The sequence below is a fragment of the Astyanax mexicanus genome, chromosome 15, assembly GCF_023375975.1.
Source record: "Astyanax mexicanus isolate ESR-SI-001 chromosome 15, AstMex3_surface, whole genome shotgun sequence".
NCBI classification, from domain to species: domain Eukaryota; kingdom Metazoa; phylum Chordata; class Actinopteri; order Characiformes; family Acestrorhamphidae; genus Astyanax; species Astyanax mexicanus.
In genome coordinates, this window is record NC_064422.1 from 19,337,356 (window position 1) to 19,362,992 (window position 25,637).

General features: G+C 36.8%; 1 protein-coding gene across 2 annotated transcripts in view; it reads right to left on the minus strand.

Moving 5' to 3' along the window:
- kcnh4b (potassium voltage-gated channel, subfamily H (eag-related), member 4b) overlaps positions 1-25,637 on the minus strand; it is a 120,885-nt gene that overhangs the window by 34,115 nt on the left and 61,133 nt on the right. For both annotated transcript variants that reach the window (XM_049464782.1, XM_022685436.2), the window contains exons 5-7: positions 4,759-4,999; positions 3,003-3,160; positions 1,588-1,795 (exon numbers count right to left, since the gene is read on the minus strand). In XM_049464782.1, coding sequence (XP_049320739.1) covers positions 1,588-1,795; positions 3,003-3,160; positions 4,759-4,999 — 607 coding nt within the window. The remainder of the gene's footprint in view (positions 1-1,587; positions 1,796-3,002; positions 3,161-4,758; positions 5,000-25,637) is intronic.

Here is a 25,637-nt window from a genome sequence, read left to right on the forward strand (position 1 = left end):
CAAATTGCTGTTGGCAAAAAGATTGGCACTAACCCGCTGTTTACTGAATGGGTAGAGCTAAATAGTTAAAGGCTAATTGGGTGGAGCTAATCTGTTTGCTGAATTTGTGGTGCTTAACAGTTGTAGGATATATGGGTGAGGCTCATCTGATGTTGGCAGAATGGGTGGGGCTAAATTGCTGTTGGCTGAGTGGGTGGAGCTAAACTGCTGTCGACTAAATCAGTGAAGCTAAATTGCTGTTGGCTGAATGGGTGAAGCCATATTGCTGTTGGCAAAAAGGTGGAGCTAAACTGCTGCTGGCTGAGTGGGTGGAGCTAAACAGCTGTTGGCTGAGTGGGAGGAGCTAAACTGCTGCTGGCTGAGTGGGGTCAGTTCTTTTCCTCTAATATGGGTAATTTAAAGTATATCCTCTAGAGAGATACGCCCACAACCCCGTCCAATCAAGGACGCAGATCATGTCTAGTGTAGAGTGTAACAGACTTGCATATTGAATGTTCTTAATAAAGTCATTTTTATCAGCATTCACTTCATAATATAACATTCTGTCTGACTGGAAAACAGACAGGGGTTAAACTCCACGAGAGACACGGGCCAGAATTAGACGCTGGGATGAGCAAACCTATCCTCAGCTATAATTGCTCACCTGAACTCTCTAGAGAGAGGCAGAGCAAGAGACAAAGCTCTCCGCTTCCAAAATAACCTTCTAGCAACCTCCAGAAAATGATCTTTCTAATGATACTGCCCCGCAGATCACAGCAATTATACACATGAACTGAAAAATCCATAGATTTCATGCAATTCTGAGAGAAAAAAAGAGAGAGAAAGAGGCAATTGCCAAAGGATTTCCCAAAAGATCAGGCTAAAATTAGCAGCAGGCTCTGTGTGTGTGTGTGTGTGTGTGTGTGTATACATTGCTCATCAAAAGTTTGGGGACACTTCTGCTTATTTTTTAGCTTTTACATTATTTTTAAATAAAAGATTGACATACTTTCTACACTACTTTTGAAACATAGAAAATATTAATAATTTGAAAACAATACCATAATACAATAAAAACAGTCATAATTTTATCCATTTTTTTCAGCACTATTCTTAACAATTCCTCTATAATTTCACTGTAATATTTTTTATAATTTTCTTAAAGGAAATTTTCATGATTTTACATTAGATATCTTTAGATTTAGCGAATATTTTGGTAACAAAAGATTGACAGTCCCTTGCAGATGCTTTGGTGCAGGTGTATAATAGGCCTCATAAGGTTACTGCCCACCATCAATGATATTATAGTGTAAATTATATTTCAATTCTATTCGTCCTATAATACAAAAAAAAAAATTAAAATGTAGGTGTGTTTAAATGAATTGATTCTATCTGTCAGAAGCAAAAGTGGAGCTTAAAGAATGTAATACGGTTTGTATGCTTTTTGCAGTGTTTTGCATGTAGAATTGCTAGATATATAACCTTATATAGAACTAATAGCTCCTTATGGAATTGAATGAAAGGTAGTCTTTGATGTTTTAACAGAAACAGTGGAAAAAAGGGTAGGATGCTCTGATGTTTAATGATCAGTGAGTGTGTGTGGATTACCGATGTCCCAGCTCGTGGTTTGGTGGCGCTCCATCTCCTTCCGGCCAATGACGTACCAGATACAGGCCATCCAGTGAGCGAGCAGAGCAAACATGGACATGAGCAGAGTGAGCACCATAGCACTGTACTGAGAGTAGCGGTCCAGCTTCTGCAGCAGACGCAGCAACCGCAGCAGACGCACCGTCTTCAGCAGGTGCACCAGGGATGTCTGCACACGAACAAGAGGTGCTCAGAGTGAGGGAAAGGTATAGAGTAAGAGTAACAAGTTTCAGTGTTTCTTCATTATTTTCAATAAAAAAAAAGTTAAACAAACCAGAATACATTTTACACTTTCACTGAAAAAAATCCATTGGCAAAAACTAGACAAAATATATAGAAATTGGGATGTTTATGCTTATGTTAAGCAAAAAAAACTGCCAATGGGCTAAGCTAATTTTCTTAGTAAGATTTATTATAACAAGCAATCGCAATTTTATGCCTATTTTAAGTTTAAACTACTTAAAATAAGGTGAAAATTCTAAGCGAGTATGATTAAGATCATTATTCCTAAAATAAGCAAAATAACCTTACACTTATACAATGCTTAGTAAGACAAAAACTCTTATCAGAGAAAAAATAAGATTTATTGCCTTGAAATTTATTCATTTTATTTCCTGAGATTTAGTTTTTTGCCAAGTTTCATCTACTGCTTAGAAGACAGATTTGCACATCTTGGCTGTATTTTCTCAGTTAGATTTATGAGGTAGAATGACCTGGAATAATCAGCTTTCAGTTAACAGCTGTGCTGAACTCGTCAAGAGTTAATTACATGAATCTCTTGCCTCTTAATGTGTTTGAGAGCATCAGTTCTATCAGAAGTTGTGAAGAGGTAGAACTGGTTGTATACAGTGAATAGCTCTGCTTGTGTAATGTTCTAATCCATATTATGAAAAGAACTACTCAACTATGTAAAGAAAAAAATTACTTTAAGAAATGAAAGTCAGTCAATCCGAGGAACTTTGAAAGTATCCCCAAGTTTTCAGTTGCACCATTAAAAACGCTATGATGGAACTGGCCCTCATCAGGACTGCATCAGAAAAGGAAGACCAAAAAAAAAATAATAATTACCAGCACTTCAAATAAGAGCCATCTAAATGCTTCACAGAGTGTTTTTGGTTTGTTTAACACTTTTAAGTTACTACATGATTTATTATGTGGTCCTTTATTGTCTGAATTACTTCAGTAGTCATTTTTTAACTATAGGAAAAATAAATACAACTAAAAACAATGAATGAGGAGGTGTGTCCACACGCAGTTAAATCATAAACTTAAAGGGTTAAAGTCACTATCAGACAGATTACTACAATTTTCTACCTGTGCATCCTGTGCTACAGGGGATGGGTTGTGTATAGGAATGTACTGTAATTTGCACTCACAACAGTGATGTTGAATGCATACAGGAGGTCAAAGGGCAACGCAGCCACCAAATCTACAAAGAACCAGGTGGCTGCATAGTGGATGCAGATGGACCTGGAGTCGTAGACCACCTGACCCGACTGGCTCACGTAAGTGGTGCGGAAGTTGAGGATGATATCTAAGCAGAGAAAGAGAAAAGAGTGCTGATTAGCCGATTAATGTATTTTACACACTGTAAGGCGCACCACAAATTATAAGGCACATTTTAAGCAACACTAATAAGAAACAGGGGTGTCACCATATTTTCCTTCTAATTCAGCAGGTCTTGCCACTGGGTGGTTGGGGAGTGGGGGTGGTAGCTAAACCTAAGCTAAAGTAAAGCTAAGCTAAGCTAAGCTAAGTAAACAAAACTGTAATAAAGACAAACAAGGGCTGGATGTTAATCTACACAGATTTGTCTCCTGAAAAGTGTTTATTTGGGTGAACAGTAAGTGCTTCCCTTTATGTACAGTAAGCTTAGAATACATGGAGCATTAGCTTTAGCTTTTAAACACCAGCGCCCGACAGCACTACACTGAGGAACCCTGGGTGTTCCAGTAAGCCAGGGCGATAGTAGCTAGCGGTTTATCCCACGTAGCTTGTTTCAACATGGTAAACACGCAGACTACAGTCCGATATACTCCCCTCTGAATGGCGAAAGAGCTAGCGCTTAGCATGGTTAGCGGCTAATGCTAATACTGCTCCAGTCTCAGTGCCTCGGTCTAAACTGAATCTTCTGTATAATGCGTCGTTTTACTTTACAATACAGGTAGCGGGTGAATACTACAAACTTAAAACTAAAAAGTCTGTAAAAAGCCAGAATTCTTGCTGTTTTTTTAGGTCATCAAATGATTATTTCATTTTATATAGGGCAAATTAATTATTTAAAATTTAAAAAATGTGAGTTTCTGTATTTTTTTTATCTGGAGTGTTTTTTTGGAGATTCTGTTTCCAGTTTCACAGTTGAAGAAAAAATATGATGAAAATGACAGACCTCTTCATTCTTTTTAGATGGGAAAACTTGAAAAACTGGCAGGGTGTCAAGTACTTATTTTCCCCACGGTAGCTTTAGGACGAATCCAAGTTTCCAGTCAACTCTAGAATCATTATAAAATGCACAAATTTATAAACAATACATTTACTTACTTTTAGTGAGCTACCACACCAGGTGGGAGACTGCGGTTCAATTCCCAGTTTTTAATACCAATCAAATGTTTCAGTGTCCTCGTCTACGATTACAGTCTACTTTATTATCAGATTTTAGGATCTCAAACTCCCACACATTCCCCATTTCATAATTTTAGAGACTAATTCAAAATACCACCCAACTTTAAAACTAGTCCAGGCTTCCATTTACCTTTAAGACAATTACAAGATTAAGATTTAAACTACAAGATTAAAACTTTACAACTAATCCAAACCCCAGCCTACTTTTAGAGAAACCAGAGAACACCAAGCTCCCGATTAACTTATTACAGATAATTCACAAATTATGTTCCCAAGTTGAGTTTTTCCTTCAAGTTTAAGACATATCACAGTACATCAAAACTATATTTTGTGAAACAAAACATTTATGCATTATTTGCTTCTTTCTTTATCTACTTATTTCCACTTTAGCTCTAATGTAAACCTTAGACTCCAGGCACATTCCAGGAACCTCAGATTAATTAAAGGGATACTCACTCTCTCTTTTCCTCTTTTTTTAATTATCTTTATGCTGTTCTGCTCTTCACTCACCTAGAATGAACAGCATCTCCACAGCGATATCGCTGACGATGGTGCTCCTGGCTGTGGTGTCCAGCTCGTTGTAGGGCGTGAAACACACGTTGTATGGCACCGTCACGGCGACGTAGAAAGTGGCCAATAGGATCATCCAGTCCCACAATGCCTTGGAGATGCTGTAATGGAGCAGGATGAAGCGGGACTTCTGTACGGCTGCCACTTTGTATTCGGGAAGCGACGGCTTCTCAAACATATTCTGTGCAACAAAAAAGAAAGAGCAGAGTAAATTAAAGTATATGATTTATTATTAAATTAAATTACATTGATTACAATATTAAATTTAAAAAGCATTTATTCTATAAATGAACTCTAAACTCTAAAACTTTATGAATATGAAGTTTTGTAAGCTTTGCATAGTTTTTTTGTTATTTCAGACATTTCTCATTTTCTGCAAATAAATGCTCTAAATGACAGTATACTTATTTGGAATTTAGGAGAAATGTTGTCCGTAGTTTATAGAATAAAACAACAATGTTCATTTTACTTAAACATATACCTATAAATAGCAAGCTGAAGTGGTCTGTTAACACACAGCTGTAAATAATAATATACAGTATATTTGATAGATATTGATAAATTTTCAGTAAAACTGAATCTTTCTCAGAAGGAAAGTTGGAGAGAAGCTCTGGAGCCACACTGCTCTGCTGTTTCCAGAGTATCTTTTGATGCTGTCGAAGCGTTGGGTGAATGCACAATCATCTCATTCATCATTTTCCTCTAAAACCTCTTATTTCTCAGCATGAATTATTCAACCAACCGCCGCGCTGGATAAAGCTGGTGAGGGAAACGTTTGGGCACAAGTTTCTAAGGCGAGCTCGGGGATTGTTCTTTGGCAGACACCGACACTTGAACTTTGTAATTGACACGTCTTACTGAGATGGAAATGCGGTTTCACAATGGCACACCTGCAGAATCCTTTCACTGGATCCATTATCAGTGCTCCTCTTTAACTGCTGCAATTACTGTCATCTTCCAAATGAGGAGCAGCGTCTTGCTGGAGCGTTCACAACAGAGCGAAACGAGTGGAAACGCATCATAATTTTGAAAATGGAGCCACTGGTCCCAGCACAATAGCCGCAGCTGAAATATGTAGACTAGAATATGAGCTTATGAGCGATGAAGTATTAAATCGAAAATTTTGATATCTTCTGTGGCCTCGAGCTCTTCTTCTTCTTATGAGCTTAATGAAGCTTGTGCATGAGAATGTAATTGGATGGGATGGGCGGGCGGGCAATTATAGTATTAAAAAGATGATATGGTTTAAAAGCCACTATAAAAAGTCCAGTTAACTATAGAAACTGTGTGCTAACCATGAACAGGCCAGCAAACAAGTAATGTACAGGGGTTGGACAATGAAACTGAAACACCTGGTTTTAGACCACAATAATTTATTGTCCCGACAGACAGCCGTGGTTTTATGTTTTTTGGATACAATCAGCACCCAAACATCCCTTTCAGACAGCTTCCTCTTACAGCGTCCACAGTTAATCCAGTTGGAAGTGGTTCGTCCTTCTTGCTGGTTTGCTGACATTACCCTGGATACCGTGGCTCTTGATACATCACAAAGACTTGCTGTCTTGGTCACAGATGCGTCAGCAAGACGTGCACCAACAATTTGTCCTCTTTTGAACTCCTCTTTTGGTATTTCACCCATAATGTTGTGTGCATTGCACTTTTTTGAGCAAAACTGTGCTCTTACCCTGCTAATTGAACCTTCACACTCTGCTCTTACTGGTGCAATGTGCAATTAATGAAGATTGGCCACCAGGCTGATCCATGAAACCTCCCACACTAAAGCGACAGGTGTCAGGACATGCACCTTTTTTCTTTTTTCTGCTCTTGTCTGTGGAATTTATTGTATTTATTGTAGTGTTATGTTGCACATTCGTTATACGTTTGCGCTTTATGTTCTCTATTGTATAGTTTTTCTATTGTGCACCATGGTTCCAGAGGAACATAATTTCATCACACTGTACCTGTACTCAGATGTAACGACAATAAAAGCCTCTTGACTTGACTCTTGCCATGTTTAATGATTTATCTGGTTCTTTTTCCTGCTATTATTTTTCTTTAAAGCTTTTTGCGACAACATCAGTTGTAAAAAGCGCTATATAGCTACATTTTTGCAACCTGTATGTCTCCTCACCCAACTGTATCTTATCTCAAATCCAGGCTAGAGGCGCCCAAAAGGGTTCTAGAGCTTCCTTTTTTAAGAGCTTGTTAAGAGTTTTCCTAAATAAACGTATTATTTCATTCTAATATTGTGATCAATTGCATATCGTCGCTGTCCAATGAAAAACACTTATCTCCAAAACAGCAGCTTTACAGGAGAGAGAAAAAACCTTCTAAACTTTTAATGGAAGTCAATGTAAAAAGAGTTTATTTTAGGTAATTTTGAAGAGTTTCTATTGGTCCGTTCATCAAGAAAGTTTGGCACAGTGTAAGGGACAGTTTGTCTGTTCAAATTATGTAGTAAACTAAAAATCGACAATCTGTGAATTGAAGAAAGATTAAAAAAACACCACTGGTGGTGAGGAAATAAGAAGTCTAATGACTATCCACACTCAGCTGTTGGTCAACCATTTGTGGTATCTTTCTTTTTTTCTCATTTAGGTTTCACATCACATAGGTCAAGGCAAAGCCTGTGGCCCATGCCCTCTACAAGCGATTAGTTTTGGAGGCCTAAGGACATGCGACGAAAGCCCCTCTGCTCTTTACTGTTCATTAAGCCTCGAGCACAGCCGCTATAAAGCCCCTGGGGTAGAATGAGTGATGACCACCAAACCAGCCCACCAAATGCCCTTGGATGGCCTCCAGTTGTGCTGATGAAACCCAGCTGAAAAATGGATTTTGGAATCTGTTGTAGATCCATATTTCAAACAATTACATAGAAGGCTATAATTCATCATTAGCCAAACGTCTGTGGAACATTATAGTCTTACAGTGAACTGGCTTTTTAAGACTATAAATGTTATAAGACTATAAAACCCAAGCTGGCTACGTTATACCAGCCACTTCAGACTCAATTATGTTCTTCTCTTTAGTCAAAAGAGAGCCTAGAGTCTGGTGCGCTCTGACTTTGGAGGATTGCTATTTTAACAGCGCAGTGCTTTTGCACTTCTCAGCAAAGGAAACTGACCTGCTTGTAAAAATTTAGGTCATTTGGAGACCACCATACCCATCGACTTGGACATATTTAGAAGCACTCTTGCCATTTAAACAAAGCAGATGAAAGGCAAGAAAAAAAAAGACTGTTGGTGGGGTGTGAAATAGCAATGAGCATCGCGACACGACAAAAAACATCTCAGCAGTGCGTTTACTTACTGGACCATGTGTATATATATTGTGTGTGTGTGTGTGTGTGAGTGTTAGTAGGTGATTTTTGTAACACTTTGTATAAATGTCATGTCTATTAGACTCTATAAACACAGGCAATGATGCATTACGGTCACAGTTTATAATGCAAAATTGTGTATGTATCTACACCCATGGCCATACCAATTCCTGCCATACATGACATGCATTGCTATCTTGGCAACACAGGCACTTGGTGCTACATCGCCACTTGTTATACACACACAAGGACATGCAGCAGTGCACAAACCCAACTTTTACATCAGCAATGAACAGAAAAATAATTGAAAAAATATCATTGCTGTTCCAGTAAATGACCTGCTCACGCATCCTTCACAGCGTGAATGTGCAGGTCAGTTCCCTGCGCCATTAAAATACCAATCCGCCAAGGTCAGAAAGCACCTGGCTTTTAAAGGCAATGCGATGCAAGTGATTACAAAATCATTTACACATACAGTAATTCCTCAAAGCTTGAGATCGGGACTCAAGTTTGCTACTCGGACTTGAGTCGCACTTAAGTTGCACACACACAGCGTTTTTTTTTCTTTTTAAACCAAAAGAACTCTGGTACTTGAACTCTGGTACTTGGCTTATAAAAACCATGGTGCTTTTCATGTTTAGTTGAAGCGTCAAAACGTCACATCATATGGGCACCAAATGGTCCAGCGGTCTAAAGAGCTGCCACTATGAACAGGAGGTCGCAGGTCCAAACACCCGCTCATGCAGCTTTGCCATCAAGCTGCCGGCGCTCAGAGGGAGGAAAATGGGCCCTGCTTCCTCCAGGTGGGTAGATGGCGCTCTCTCCACACATCACTCCTAGGGTGATGCCCGCAGCACAGGGAGTCTGTGAGCTGATGAATAGGAACTGAGCCGCTGCGCTTTCCTCCGAGCGCACTGTGATGCTACTCGGCAATGCTGCATCAACAGCAGCTCGAAAAGAAATGGTGGCTGACTTCGCATGTATCCTGGTGTGTTGGGGCATTACTAGTGATAGGGGGAGTCCTGATGAGTGGGTTCGGTAATTGGCTGTTTAAATTGGAGAGAAAATCAGAAAAATTAGATATAAAATTATTTTTTAAAAAAAACGTCACATCATACGTCATTCATACAAGGGCGGTGAACAGAACCTAGTATTCTTTGGTTCCTGCTGCAAATGAATGTTCCTGGTTTCAGAACCTACTTTTGAGGTTACTGATATATAACATCTATAACATCTTATAAACACAGTCGATGAATAAATAAACATGACTATTCATTGTTATAGATTTTTATAAATATTTATAGCCATGTTTATGAACAGTCCAAAACTAGGTTTACCAACCAGAACGGTGCTGGTTTGTGTTTTGGGGCTTGAGAATAATCATTATATTTTCTATTTTTAGTGTATCAACACTGAGGAAACTTTGAAACGTCTGATGAGCTTCCTTCCTTTTTGTCATGGTAACCATGGTAACCATATTACATCGTCTTGAAAGCCACTACTCTGCCACCCTGTACTCTCCCAAATTGTGCACAGTGACTTTATTCACAATTCAAACTCTAAATGTACTGCAACTCATCCAATTACACCAGACTATCTCTCTGTAATTAAATTCACAATTGTTCTTTAAGGATGGATGTTTTGTCAACACGATAAGATGATTTATCACAATACAATATAATTTATCATCATATTACATAGCTCTAAGTGGAAGTATGAGGTACTGATATGAGGGTGTGAGAGTGGAGGTATATTCAGACAGTTCCTAATATAGTATAACCTTCATCTTCAAATACCAGCTCTAGGTGGGGGTCTCCTCTTTAGACTCTCTGCAGGCCTGTTTGCCCACCGAGTGTGACGGAGCATGTGTGCAGAGGAAATAATAAAACAGGTCAGCACTGGAGGAGCGCGGAGAAAATAGGTTAGAGCTGATTCTAAAATAAGGAGAAGAGCCGAAACTGCAAAAAGCACTTACCAACACCTCAGCAGTGCTTTACTTACTGGACCATGTGTATATATATATATATATATATATATATATATATATATATATATATATGTGTGTGTGTGTGTGTGTGTGTGTGTGTGTGTGCGTGCATGAGTGTGAGAGTTAGAGCCATTGCTCTAAATTTCCCACATTTTAACACAGTTAAAGTTTGAGGAGAATGTAATGTCTATTTGACTATATAATCTTTATTTATTATATTTATTATAGGCATATAATCATGATTTTACATTATACTATTAAAGACATGTTTATTATGCAATATAAATTGTGATTTTTATGCATGATAAGCTCTTATTGTAATATGTTACACATCTGGGTCACTAATAATGTTCCAATAATGGACATGAGCCACATTGCTTACATTACGACGACACATCATAAGACATTATAAACTAATATAAGCAATCTTATTTAATATAAGTGCTGTATAATTAATGAGTGGTGAAAAGCCATTATAACATGCTTTGTTAAGGCAGCTTCCATGAGGTTATGGATATATAAAATATGTAACATCTACGATGTAAGGAACACAGGAACCATGGAATGCGGAGGCACGTGCTGAATGTAAAACAGTGATTTATTTACAGTAGATCATGGTGCACTCTGACTTTGGAGAATTGCTATTTTAACAGCGCAGTGCTTCTGCACTTCTCAGCAGAGGAAACTGACCTGCTCGTAAAATTTACATGAACACACCTCATTTCGAGACCAACACACCCATTGACTTACTGCAACAAGTGTATACATATATATATATGTCTGTATATATATATACATATATATATGTCTGTGTCTGTGTGTGTGTGAGTGTTAGGCGATTTTTGTAACACTTTGTGTAAATGTCATGTCTATTAGACTCTATAAACACAGGCAATGATGCATTATGGTCACACTTTATAATGCATAATTGTGAATATATCTACACTGATGGCCATACCAATTCCTGCCATACTGCTATCTTGGCAATGGAAAACACAGGTGCCCCTAAAAAAACAACCTAGACTACAGTCAACCATCAGACGTTCATTGCTATCTTGGCAACAACTGGAAGTAAGGGAACAGGGGGGCTTATATACAGGGGACACACCTGGGAGTAATCAAGTAATCAACCAATTAGAACTCAGGAGAGGAAGAGTGTGATTGAGTCACATGTTCAGCAGAGTCATTGTAGCCCATTCAGAGAGCATGCTGGGAGTTAGTGTCTTTAGGGCTAACAGGGACTACACTGACAAAAATGATGCGTAAAATTTACGTAAAAGTTTCACAACTTTCTGCATTAGCTTTTTTTAAAAAGTAAATTTAATTTAATGTAAATTTAAGCAACTTCAACTCGGTTTTAAGACTTAAATATTACATAGAGTAAATAAGTGCCTTAAACTTCAGTCAATCCTTTATTTTAGTAAACTTTACTTCTTTTACTTTTGCTGAATCAATCTTTACTTTTAGTAACTTTTACTTAATTTCTGCATACAATATTACCTAATTACAATTACTTAGTTTATACAATATTATTATATATAATTTTAGTTAAAACACGCATTCAAATATTTACATAGTATACTAAAAAGAATTTATTACATGCCATCCATGTGTTGAGACAGTGTAATATGTGTTTTAACTAAAATATTTACATTTCCGGAAATATAATATATTATGTATCATATTGTATAAATTAAGTCATTGTAATTAGGTAATATTGTATGCAGAAATTAAGTAAAGAAGTTTACTAAAAGAAAGGATTGACTGAAGTTCAGTTCACTCTATATAACATTTAAGTCTTGAAACCGAGTTGAAGTTACTTAAATTTACATGAAATTAAACATGACATACAAACACAGATGATGATGCATTATGTTAAAAAAATAAGATACCTTAAAAATTATGAGTTTCTTTGATTTTACCAAATTGAAAACCTCTGGAATATAATCAAGAGGAAGATGGATGATTACAAGCCATCAAACCAAACTGAACTGCTTGAATTTTTGCACCAGGAGTAAAGACATAAAGTTATCCAAAAGCAGTGTGTAAGACTGGTGGAGGAGAACATGCCAGAATGCATATAAAAAACACGACAACTGTGATTAAAATCCAGGGTTATTACGCCAAATATTGATTTCTGGACTCTTAAAGCTTTATGAATATGAACTTTTTTTTTTTTTTTTGCATTATTTGAGATCTGAAAGCTCTCCATCTTTCTTTTGTTATTTCAGCCATTTCTCATTTTCTGCAAGTAAATGCTCTAAATGGCAATATTCTTATTTGGAATTTGGGAGAAATGTTGTACGTAGTTTATAGAATAAAACAACAATGTTCATTTTACTCAAACATATACCTATAAATAGCAAAATAAGAGAAACTGATTCAGAAACTGAATTTATCACACACTCTTCAGAAAGAGCGAGTAAAAAAGAGAGAAAAGAGAGAGTAAAAAAGATGTAATTCAGGTTCTCCTCTATTGTTTAGCTTCACCTGCTTTCTGAAAGAGGAGTGTGAAAAGTAATGAAAGAGTGTAAATCTCTGCTGCTGCTAAGAAGCACAAGTGTGTCTCTTTAAAGCCTGGCATGGTTCACTAGCATGTGAATGTGTTTGTGCTCAACTCTGTGTGTGTGTGTGTGTGTGTGTATGTTTTTCACATGTGTGTGTGTGTGTGTGTGTGTGTGATTCATGTAAATCCCATGGCATTCGTCGGTTCCTTCAGTGTAAATGATGTTCTGTTTCTGGCACCAGCAGATTACTGTAAGCTCTGTTTTATGGACTCACGCGTGCTGCCGTCAGATTTATGCTACATCACATCTAGAAATGTCAAAACTGTCGCCTGCCCAGACGTGAAGATCTAAAGCCTTCTGCACTTCTACATTTACACTGTTTCACCAGAACAGATTCTTATGTAACCTTTTTCTTTTTTGCACGTGGGATCATCCACTCTCACTCAGTGTGAAGCTCTCGCTTATGGGAGAGAGGGAAACACTGCACTGAAAAAAATTATGAGTAAAATGTACTTTTTTTTTACATTTGCTTTTTTTAAGTAAATTTAATTTCAGATAAATTTAAATAAATTAAACTCGGTTTTTTTAAATTAAACTTTACTCAATTTCTGCATACAATATTATCTGATTACAATTATTTAATTTATACTATATTATTCAAATAATTTATGATACACAATATATTTTATTCCTGAAATTTAAATATTTTTATTTAAAACACACATTTAAAAATATTTACATAATCTCAAAGGTTTACTTTGTAAACAGACCAAGTCTCACTGTCTCAACACATGGATGGCATGTAATACATTAGCTTTAATAAAAAGAATGTATTACATGCCCTCCACGTGTTAAGACAGTGAAATATGTGTGTTTTAACTAAAAATATTAACAAAATGTATCATAAATTATTTGAGTAATATTGTATGAATTAAGTCATTTTAATTAGGTAATATTGTATACATAAAATGAGTAAAGTTTACTAAAAGAAAGGATTGACTGAAGTTCAGTTCACTTATTTACTCTATGTAACATTTAAGTCTTGAAATCGAGTTGAAGTTACTTAAATTTATCTGAAATTTAATTTACTTAAAAAAAGCAAATGCAGAAAGTTGCGAAACTTTTTTAAAGTAAATATTACTCATAATTTTCTTCAGTGTGCGGAATCTTTAGAGGATAAATCAGTGTCGAGATAATCAGAGTTTCATTATCAAAGTGCTTTTTTAGAGGGAGTTGAGAAAATTACTGAAGTTTAACCATCACAGAGCCCCATTGACGCAAATTGCATCAAAAATCACGCATTGTTTATGCAGCTTAATTACTCAGGAATGCGTCAATGCACCGAAATGATTCATACATTGTGAAAAACAGGGAATCCTACTGTTTCTAAAAACAGCACTGACCCCGTGCTGATCATTTGTATCATTTTAATCGAGCTAAAACTGGAAATGTGTCCCAGACAGACTCGAAGACCTTATAAGCATTAAGTAATTAATTTCGGCTTTATTTTCCTATGGAGCCTGGCTGCAGCCAATGAGCTCTCAGGAGCCAGTTGGACAGCAGTGCATCAAGCCAGTAACATGATGCCATAATATTAGTTACAGTCTAATCCAGTCTAATCAAGTTTCATGTCCAGCATGAAGCTGTATTTAGCGTTCGCACAGTTATACAGTGTTTTATTCTGGATGTTTTTTAATTCAGAAGTGATAGAATACAGCTTAATTCCTGCAGAACAGAACAGCTAAAGTTAGAAATTGCTGGTAGATGTTTTTAGACATTTGAAGTGACATTTTAATGGTCAAGGGAGGTTTAAAAACTGGCCATCCAAAAACATGATCTATGCCAAGCTTACACTGCAAAATATGTCAAGCAATTTCACTAAGACAAATTTTCACTGTCAGAAAAATCAGTCTTTCTAGAGTTGCAGCACATTCCCATCATGAATGGGAATTTGTAGAGAATTTGGAATTCGTAGGACATAACGAAAATATAAAAACTAAATTAAAAAGTATTTTTTGCAAAAAAGCAATGTTCTCATACTGTCCTGGGGACAGTATTTTATTTTAACATGTAAAATGCATCCTTGCCATTTCAGATCAGAAGGATGTGATTAGTGCAAATGTATCTTTCCACAGTAAGTAAATAAACTAGTTTTTTTTTTCTTGCCTCGCCCATTTTTCTGTCTGGACTGGCTGTAGAAACTTTTGACTGGTATTCTTGACTTTTTGATTCTTGTTTTCAATCAACTGAATGTATTGTGACCACTAGATGATACAAGCAGTGTCTCCATATGAGGAAAAAATGGTCAAAGTAAAAAAAAATAAGTTTCATGGTGCAGAGAAGCAGCAATGTAATGTCCACATATGAGGACGCAGGGTCTTTAGAAGGAAAAATAAAATAAAAAAAAAAGATCCTGGAGAATGTAACATGACCCTGGTGACAGGATAAATAATGGGATAGCTGAAAAAAGCTAACTTACTGAATACTCACAATGTCAACATCACAGTTTGCATGAGCCGAGACTTAAAACTTGTAATGATAATAATAAACAGAGTTGATTTTATTGACGTGAAGATGACAAAAAGACTTATTCTGACCTCACTCCAAAAGGCTACGTTCACACATCAGGGAAAAGTAACCCAAATCTAATTTTTTATGTGAAATGTGTGTCATTTTTGTGACTCTGGCCAGATCGCAATTCATGCAACTTTTAATGACAAGGATTAAAGTGAATATTAACGTGAAGCATTGCCGTTTTGCATATGAATGTTGCTTTCAAAGTGTGCACAATTCAGACAGATGTCAGATTTGGGTCACATTACAAATATTGTGTGAACAGCCTAAATTAAATATCGGATTTGGACAAAAATCGGATTTGGACCATGTGTGAATGTAAGATTGAAATGACGGGAATTCTGCAACAAGATTTTTTTTTATTCTGATGGTTTCTGGCGAACAATCTCTAAACTTGAGACAGTGTCAGACTTAACTGATTAAACTGGCACGTAATTAGACTTCTTATAGTGTTATAATAATAAGAAAACCTGAATGTTTTATAAGGACATCAGAACTTTTCAACAACTTTTCAACAAAACTTTTCATGCACTGCAGCACCTCTATGCATATTCAGTACCATCTAAACAATGAATAGTTTAGATAAAACAGAATCTATTAGAACCACACTGGTACCACACCTCGCCTGTCAACCCCCACCACAACCCCAGGGGCGCAGATGGAAATTTTGAACTGGGGGGGACCAAGCTGTAAAATCATATATATATATATATATACACTGTAAACCCGATAAGTTGACTAAACTCAAAACTTTTGTTGTAACCGATTACCTAATACATTTTAAGTTCATGTAATATAATTTTTATGTACAGTGAACTTAACGAATACATATACATATATATTTAAAATTAATATTTTCCTGAACTATTCATCTTCTTTCTGGATTCATTCAACTATTGTTTTAAAGAGAAGTAGATGAAAGAAAACTAAAAAGTACTAAGAGCAAAGCAAGAGCATAGAGTTACTGCAGCTCAGTAAATGATGCTTGTTCTACAGCCTACAACACAGAGGACAAGTATTTAATCATAATATATGATCTACAAGTGTACCTAAGGTAGCCCTGGGTGAATCACTACACATTGATGGTGAGTGTTATTCAGAGACTGTTGGACACACCCAGTATGCAAATCGATTGTGACAGAAGCCAATGAAAAAGAAGCTGTTAATGGCAACAGACTAAACTCAGTTATTATGAGTTGATTCAGCTCAAAGATCTCAGTTTAAGTGTATATGTGCCCATGAATGTTCAACTAACTCAAAATAGTTGAGTATTGTTTAGAAATCTACAATTTTATGTAAAACAGACTTAATTTATTTGAGTTCAAACAACTTTTGGGTTTACAGTGTATATATATATATATATATATATATATATATATATATATATATATATATATATATATATATATGCTGCAATAAACTTTAGAATATTGTTATTGTTATATGTTATTGTTTTTTGTTTCTTCATTGCTACAGCCTAGGCAAGACCAGGAAGACAATGTTAACATTTTACATCTTATAATTTCAGTTAACAGCGACTGCTTACTAAAATAACATCATAATAACATCATACATAAAATCAATGGAGAGAGCCGCTGCATGCCTCGGTGCATGCCGGGTTGCGTTGCGTTTAACGCAGCTCCGCCCTCCGGCTCAACTTTATTCAAATAAATCCGGCCGCCGCACTGTGTCCAGTCCAGCCAATCAGGGAAAAACAGGCTGCGTCCAGCCAATGAGGGAAGAGCAGGCTGCGTCTTCACACACACACACAAGCCTCTTACACACACACACACACAGAACAGGCGCCTTTCAACCACAGAAGAGAAGCTGAAAGCGGCAGAATATGGATTTATAGAGCTATAGGTTACAGTGAGGTTGGTAAAAAAATAAAAATATTAAACTTATGACTGTCTACTTCTGTTGCTTCATTTTAATTCAAAAACGAGCAAGGAGATCCAGCGCAGCGGATTGCGTTGAAAAAAAGTGCCAGTGGACACTTACTGTAAGGAGCTGGTAACTGCCTGTGTCTGTAGTCTACAGGCAGTTACCAGCTCCTTAGAACCCCGGACTTGAGAAGGTGCGTTAAATTTACATTGGAACTGGAACACGGAGCTCCGAACAATGTAACCTCTGAACTGAACGCTTCCTAGTTTAAAAACGAGGGCATTGTGGAACACAGAATTCCACAAACGTACAGTTAATTAAATTAAAACCCCAACGTTTATGCTTGTAGATGCTAGATTTCGGATGAGGTCACTATAAATCTGTGCCCCAGTGCCATCTGCGCCCATGCACAACCCCACCCACTAGATCAGATGAAAATACGCCATTTTGGTCTGAGGGTTAAGAACCTTACACAGTATACAGCGGGATTAGCCAGCAGACTTCATCTGACTGAGGGATCTATACCCACTGTCCTTCACAAGTCAGCAGATGAGAGAGATGTTATATTAGACTTTCAATAATGAGTTTTGTGCTTTTGAAAGGGACAGAAACTGTCAGGAACAGAGCTGGTGAAATCTAATAATATAAAATAAAAATCTGAATGTTTCATAAGGACATCAGAACTTTTTAATAAAAACATGCACTGCAGCACCTCCATGCATATTTAGGACCATCTAAACAATGCATCAGATTTTGGAATCAAATCATGTGGACTGATTAAGATAAAACAGAACCTTTGGGAACCACCCTGGTGCCACCCCTCACCTGTCAACAACCACCAAAACCTCACCCACTAGATCAGATGAAGATACGCCATTTTGGTCTGCTGGTTAAAAACCTTACACAGTATGCAGCTGCAGGATTAGCCAGCAGACTTCATCTGACTGAGGGATCTGTAACCGCTGTCCTTCACAATTCAGCAGATGAGAGATGTTTTATTAGACTTTCAATAATGAGTTTTGTGCTTCTGTAAGGGAGAGAAACTGGCAGGAATAGAGCTGGTGAAATCTAATAATATAAAATAAAAATCTGAATGTTTCATAAGGACATCAGAACTTTTTAACACAACATGCCCTGCAGCAGCATCATGCATATTCATGTGTTCACTGTGGTGAGCTGTTTGAAGAGACTAGGTGACTTTAAGGATGACCTGGAAGAAGCAGCTCCTCTAAACACCTGCTACTGCTTTCTAAAAGAGACACCACCATCAATCTAGCGTGCAGCATCATAGGGAACGGGGGGGAGGGGGGCTAGGGGGGGATTAGGCTCATGAGGGAATAAAAACCCAGTGGAAGAAGGGGAAAAAGATCATTCAGAAGGCCTGCTAACAATAAAAACAGAGAACACTGAGGTTTCCTGCGCTGAGATTTGATTTCTATGGTAATACGTAGCTATAGGCACCTTTTTTTTAATCGATTAGGGACTGTACTGTCGATTTTCTTATCTCTTTCTTAAGTGGCAATTCCATCAGCACTGTAACACAGTTTGAATCTCGGCAGCCAAGGGATGTGAGTTAGCGTTAGCAATCAATAACCATCAAAATCTAATATGAGTGCCGCAGCGTTTAAACTGCTAGAATGAAATTAATGTGAAGAAAGCGGGGAGGAACTCATTTGTAGGAGAGCGAGAGAGCACAAAATTAGATGAAAAATTTGCTGGATCTTTAGGGAGTTCGTCTGCAGACTAAAATGCTGAAGATGTATCAGACAGACAGATACTGAAGTAAAATAGTAAAAAAATAAAGCAGAAAAGTGCACTGCAAAAACATTATTCGGTACCCACTTTAAAATAAGACTACCTTTATAAAGGGTTTATAAATGGTTTACAATTAGTTTATTAATGGTTACTAATTAGGTTGTAAATGCCTTAAAAATCATTAATAATCAGTTATAACACATACATAGAAAGGGCAACAATATAGATGGCTGTGGGTTCACTATTTGGCAAACAACAGGTCATTGTAGTCCTTTCTACGTATGTGTTATAACTGATTATGAATGATTTTTAAGGCATTTACAACCTAATTAGTAACCATTAATAAACTAATTGTAAACCATTTATTAACCCTTTATAAAGGTAGTCTTATTTTAAAATGGTACCCATTATTCTTAGCAAGTGAAATTAACTAGTTTTAAGGCAATACATCTTATTTTAGGAATATGATCCTATTCAGTCTCACCTAGAATTTTCACCTTTTTTAAGTAATTTGGACTCAAAATAAGCACTCAAGTTACTAGTCAAGTTTTTTCATATTGATTCTTGTGTACAAACTTAAGCCACAAAATAAATATTTTTGCTTGATTTAAGCTTATTTCACTCATGTTGAAACTTTGTTTTGGCAGATTTTGTTTGTTTAGTTTAAATATTTATGTCTCAATTTACATATATATATTTGTCTAGCTTTTGCCAATGGATTTTTTGCAGTGTACAAGCCAGTGGTTAGGTTTAAAAAAGGGATTTAGGTTGTATTAAATTATATAAAGCAACAAACAAAACCTTAGTAAGTGAAATGATTGAATTACAAATAAATAAATCCTTTTTTTTTCACTAAATATTTTTTTTATTTTAGAAATAATGATATTAATAAGTATTTTTAATAATTTTAATAATTTGAAGTGCAATTAGGCACATAAAGTTCCCAGTCAAGGTATTCCAATCTAAGCCAAAAAATTGTGATTTTTGCTTGATTTAAGTTTATTTCACAAATTTTGAAACTTTGCGATGCTTATTTTTAGAAATGTTACTAGGAAAAAAAACTAAGACATATACGTCTTAATATACATAGATATTTTGTATAGTTTTAGCCAATAGATTTTTTGCAGTGCATAACTTTTCTCTTTTGATAAATATATAACATGATTTAACATGATAAATCATTCCTATTGTTCTGCCCTTCCATGCTGAAAGGTCAGTCCAAGTGGTCATACTGGTACCTGGTTAAACTGGTAATGTGGTAGACCAGTTAAACCATCAGTTTTAGTTTTAGATGAAACATACTTTATCTTATTTAAGAGCTGTGCAGCTCAACATTTAACCAGTTACCTCACCAGTATATAGAGTGTATAGTATATTTCACCTGTTTATACATGTCTGTTTCCACACTGCCAAAAACACAACCTTATCAAGTGAAATTGAATTCTCATTTCAAGGCAATAAATCATTATTATTTTTCTCTGATAATTATGTTTGTTTTACCAAGCACTGTAAGTGTAAACTCATTTTTCGAACTTATTTTTCTAAGTCTCATTTAGAACATTCACCTTATTTTATTGTTGTCCAAATTTAAGATATGATTCAAGGATTTTTACTTGAGTCAAGTTTTATTTGATTGATTTTGACATCTTTCTAAGCAAAAAAAAAATATTCCATTGTATTTAATATATAAATATTTTTTTTTTCTTTATATAAGCACATCTCTATTTTATATATATATATATTGTTTAGTTTTTGTCAATGATGATTTTTTTGCAGTGTACAAATATGATGAGTATAATTGTCTTTTTTTTACATTATACAAATAGTTCTGCACAAATTAGTGTTTTTCATAGCAAAAAGCTTCAGTATGCACTTTTCTTTAAAGGGTTAATAACAATTTATGCGCATAGAAAACATGTTTGAGATTTAAAAGATACACTGCAAAAATAGTCTTAATTGTAGTTTAAGTAGCTAAATTTCTCATTTTCTGATTTTTAAAGCCATATTATAAAAATAACTTATTTCTAACTATTTCTAACAGAGCATTTAGTTTCAGTCAAGAAATAGTGCTTAAAACTAGCAAATAATATCTGCCAATGGAATAAGACACTTTCAGTGGATAAAGTTACTTAAAACAAGGAAAACTGAGTTAGAATTGAGATTGATATTCTACAAACATTCTGACAACAATGTAAAGTTATTATATTTATGTGTTTAAGTGGCTGATATTAACATGTTTGCAGTCTAGTGCTAATATAAGAACTGTTCTTATATACACTTCTGCTAAACTACAGCGGTTGGACAATGAAACTGAAACACCTGCTTTTAAACCACAATAATTTATTGTCCCGACAGACAGTTCTGTTGGAAACAGGAGAGTTGAGGTGCACATTAAATTCTGCCGTGATTTGGGCAGCCGTGGTTTTATGTTTTTTGGATATAATCCGGGTTAGCACCCAAACATCCCTGTCAGACAGCTTCCTCTTGCGTCCACAGTTAATCCTGTTGGATGTGGTTTGTCCTTCTTGGTGGTATGCTGACATTACCCTGGATACCGTGGCTCTTGATTCATCAGAAAGACTTGCTGTCTTGGTCAAAAAATGGTGGGAGAAACTAAAACCTTAAGACTACTAATAATTATCCTGTAACTACGCCACATGTGAAGACCTGGCAAGAACTGTATGTCCACTGAAGGGTGGACTCTTCCTGTCGACATGCTGGATGCAGGAGATCTGGTCAGGTGTGATCTGATAGTCTTTCACAAAGGTCAAATAGTAATGGCCAGACAGTATGAGCAGGGTGCTGCCAATTAGCAGCGGTGGGTAACTGAGGTGGGTCAAATCAAAATCCAATGACAGGGTGTTGGGTGCCAGAGCTCATTTAAAGTGTGAGGGAAACAAAGGGTCTGTACTTTTATTACTTTGAGCTGGTTAATTGATTGATAGTTGATTGCATGGGCATCGCTCTCTTCCTATCACTAGCACTGTACACCTGTAGGGAGCATTGGCTAAAAGCTCTGTATTTCAGCATGCTGAGGGTGAACAGAAGTGGGCTTTTTAACTAAATTTCTTACTTGTTATTTTGTTTCTCTAAACCCTAAGTCCATTACACACCAGGTTTTTCCTTTAAGATATTTAGTAAACGTTCAATCTTTAACGTTATGCCATACTATACAAGTATAGTTATCTATTCACAGAAACCAACTGTGCAAATCACAGGAAAAGAACATAAAGGAAAATAGGAAAATCTCGCGCTGGTGTTTTCCTGCGCCATACAATGATCTCATTTCGAATACAGATTACTACAAGGCGAACGTAGGCATGCCTATCAGAAACGCAGCAGCCCAAATCAAGGCTAACCCCTCCCCAACAGAAAAGCTATTCCTGTCTCTTCCTCTTAGCCTGGCGGGCAGTTACTTCCACCCCTCCGTCCTCCTCCGTCATCCCCCGCAGCACACAAAGCAGTGACAGAGCGCTCTATTACCTTTACTTTCTCCACCATCCATCCATCCTGTGCTCAGCCAGGCTGGTGGATGAAAAAAAAAAAGATTCATTCCCCAAAAGCTTCACTGCCACCCCCAACCCCCACCTCCACCTCCCCCACCTCCCTGAATCCCTCCTGACTAAAGCTGTGGGTAAGGCTGGTGCTGGCAGCTCATTTCAGTTTTATGGCCTGCTTTCACACATTACACATTCTCTCTGTCTCCCTGTCTGTCTCTCTGTCTCTCTCTCTAGCTTTCCTGCCGTCCCCACTCCCTCATTTCTGTCTGCTTTCTATGAACTAAGCTCTATCTCTCTTTCTCTTTCTCTCTCTCTCCCTCTCTCTCTCTCTGTCGTTACACACATATACCCACACAGAATTTTTTATACAAGGTCAAGTCCTGGTACTTGTATACAGTTACAAGTTCTATGTGTCTTCGCTTAAAAAAAAAAAAAAAAACTCTCCTTTTTCCCCAAAGTGTTTTTCGCTCGTTGACATAAAACAGCAAGGCAGATATCTAAATCATTACAGGTATGGTATGACTATACAGTGCAAGCCCTATTTTAGCGATCTATTAGCGTGTCAGTGTGTCTTTGCTATCGTATCGACGGGAAAAGTACACTTGCACAGCTTAAAACGTATGTTGAATTAATCATGGGTGTGTTTTGGGCCTGACATGCAATAAACCAATCAACCAATCAGCGTGTGACTTGCCTCATATTCCCTTTTAGAGCATGGTGTATTGGTGCATTGCTATTTTAGGGGCGCAGCTACTTGGACATGTCCAACATCAGCTTCTTAGTTTGCATAGCTGCCAACAGGTATGCACTATGGGTTTGTGCACTGCTGTGTGTCCATGTGTACATAACAGGTACTGAAGCATTGAGGATGTGCCTGTGTTGACAATTCACTGCCACAATAGCAACAAGCATAGGTTGTTTTCAGTCAATGGTGCACAAGTGTTCTCCATTGCCAAGATAGCAATACGCCAGAAATCTACCTGAACCATTTCAAGACCAATCCTGCTGCTAACTAAACATCAAGCAAGGTGTGAAAATAAACTGTTGGCAGAGCAAAATAAGAGTTTTTTTAAGTTTAGAAGGTTCACGTCAAGAAAGGTCAAGATGTTGGCAGATCAGCAGCCTTTGAACTTCTATGTATTCGAGGTTCTTCAAAGGCTATTCAGCAGCACCCTTTGCTCTCTGACCGTATTCTAATCACTAAGAGTTTGTGAATATATATTAGATACTGATGCGTTGATACACATGCATATTTACATAACCTGTATGACTGTAATTAATCTGTAACAATGCAAATTTTACCAGTAGTTACACTGTTATTACATAGAATGTTAATGTGTAACTACACAGTTATTAGAGACACTTTATTATAAAGTTGGACCAAATCTTTTTATACTGACTTCTATTTAAAGAATGGTTAATAAGGATTTTCTGCTCCTTGGAGATACAAGTTTTTTTTTTTTTTTTTAGTGACAGCAATTTTAGCAATTCACTAGAGTTTGCAAAAATATATCCCACTTTGCTAAGTTAACTCTACAATGTACAAAACAGACATAATAACAAATAGAGCATCTCCTAGTATATAATACATATTCATAAACTCTTAGTGATTAGCATACGGTCAGAGAGCACAGGGTCCTGCTGACTAGCCTTTGAAAAACTTTAGCAAAGGAAATGAATTGAAATTCACAGGCTGCTGATCTGCCACCGTCTTGACCTTCTTGAATGAACCCTTTTAAACTTCCTTTAAATAAACTCTTGTTATGCAGCGCTGAAGGAATAGTGTTTGTAATGTTCATAATAAAGTCATTAAAGGTTTTCCGGACTTAATTTTTTTCCATAATGAGTCCTATGACTGTTTTATCTTTTAGTTCACTGTTATTTATCTGTTGTTCTAGCTGGTGTCCACAAGAGGAGAATGGGATCCCCTTCAGAGTCTTGGTTCCTCTTAAGGTTTTATGGCCTGAGGGAGTTCCTCCCTGCCACTGTAAACAATGGCTTCATCAAACGAAGGTTGGACACAGATCACTAGAGATTTGTGGCAACTTCTGTTGCTATATACAAATCTAAATTAGAAATTTTCAAGGGCAGCACATGGTGTGGAACCATGAGAGAAGAACCCTAAGACAAGGTAAAAATGTACGCTTATCTGGCGCCTCACAAGATTGCATCACACTTCTCTGGAACAGGGCTGGGCAATATTTTGTGAATGTTGATATTAAGAACTATTTAGAACTGTTTTAGATACATAGTTAGACATGTGATGTTATGAATCTCTAGGGGCGACCAGGGACGGTTGTAATACTTTCTGTGATTTTTCAAGTAATTTAAGAAATGTTTATCCTGGAATAGCCAGATTTCTATATTATAAACTTTAATGTGCCAACTGCTGAAACAATGTATTTAAGTGGTTTAATGAAATATGTATAGGTTGCAAAATTGATTAAAATACAGTTAATCCACTGTTACAACTGTCCCATTCTACGCATGCCAGGGACAATTACATATTTAAAATACAAAACATTATTTACCATGCACGTTATTGGGTGCCCTGCCTAATACCGACTGTGTAGTCCATTTTTGTCAATAGATTACATCAGGATCACATCAGGACTCCAACCCCCAGAATGCACCTGTCTCTAACACATGCCCGGACTCTACCAATCCGCGCGCTCTCTCTCTCGTCATTGCCGGAAATCTAGGATTGTTTTCTGCTGTGTGTAATTCTCCTAATGTATATAAGCCTGTCTATTTTACATGTTCAAAAGATGCATCTCCTTCATCTGCTGACTTGCCACAGACAGTGATATAGATCCCTCCCTCAGACAAAGTCTGGTGGCTAATCCTGCTGTGTACTGTCTGAGGTTCTTAGCCAAAATGATCAAAATGTCATGTTTTTTTTTTTTAAATGATCTAGTGGGTGGGGCTCTGATGGGAGTTGAAAGGTGAAGGATGGTGCCAGGGTGGTTCTACCCTATGCAGGTTTTCTTTTTTTTTTTTTTTTTTTTTTTGATGTTACAATTAGGGAGCCATCCAAATGGCTCATAGAAGCATATGGAAATACAAAAAATAAATAGAACATTATGCCCACTTTCGTTTTTCTCTAGTCCCCTGTTTGATCCAGAAAATCCAGCCTCGCTGTTATGCATCTCATTAGCCTGCCATTAGCATGTTTTTGTTTGTTTATAGCAATTTCTGACATATAAACAAGCGTGCATCTTGTGTTGTGGCTTTTCACAGTTTAGGATGAAGGCATGTGGCATGGTGTACGAGAGCGAGTGGGTGGCAGACGG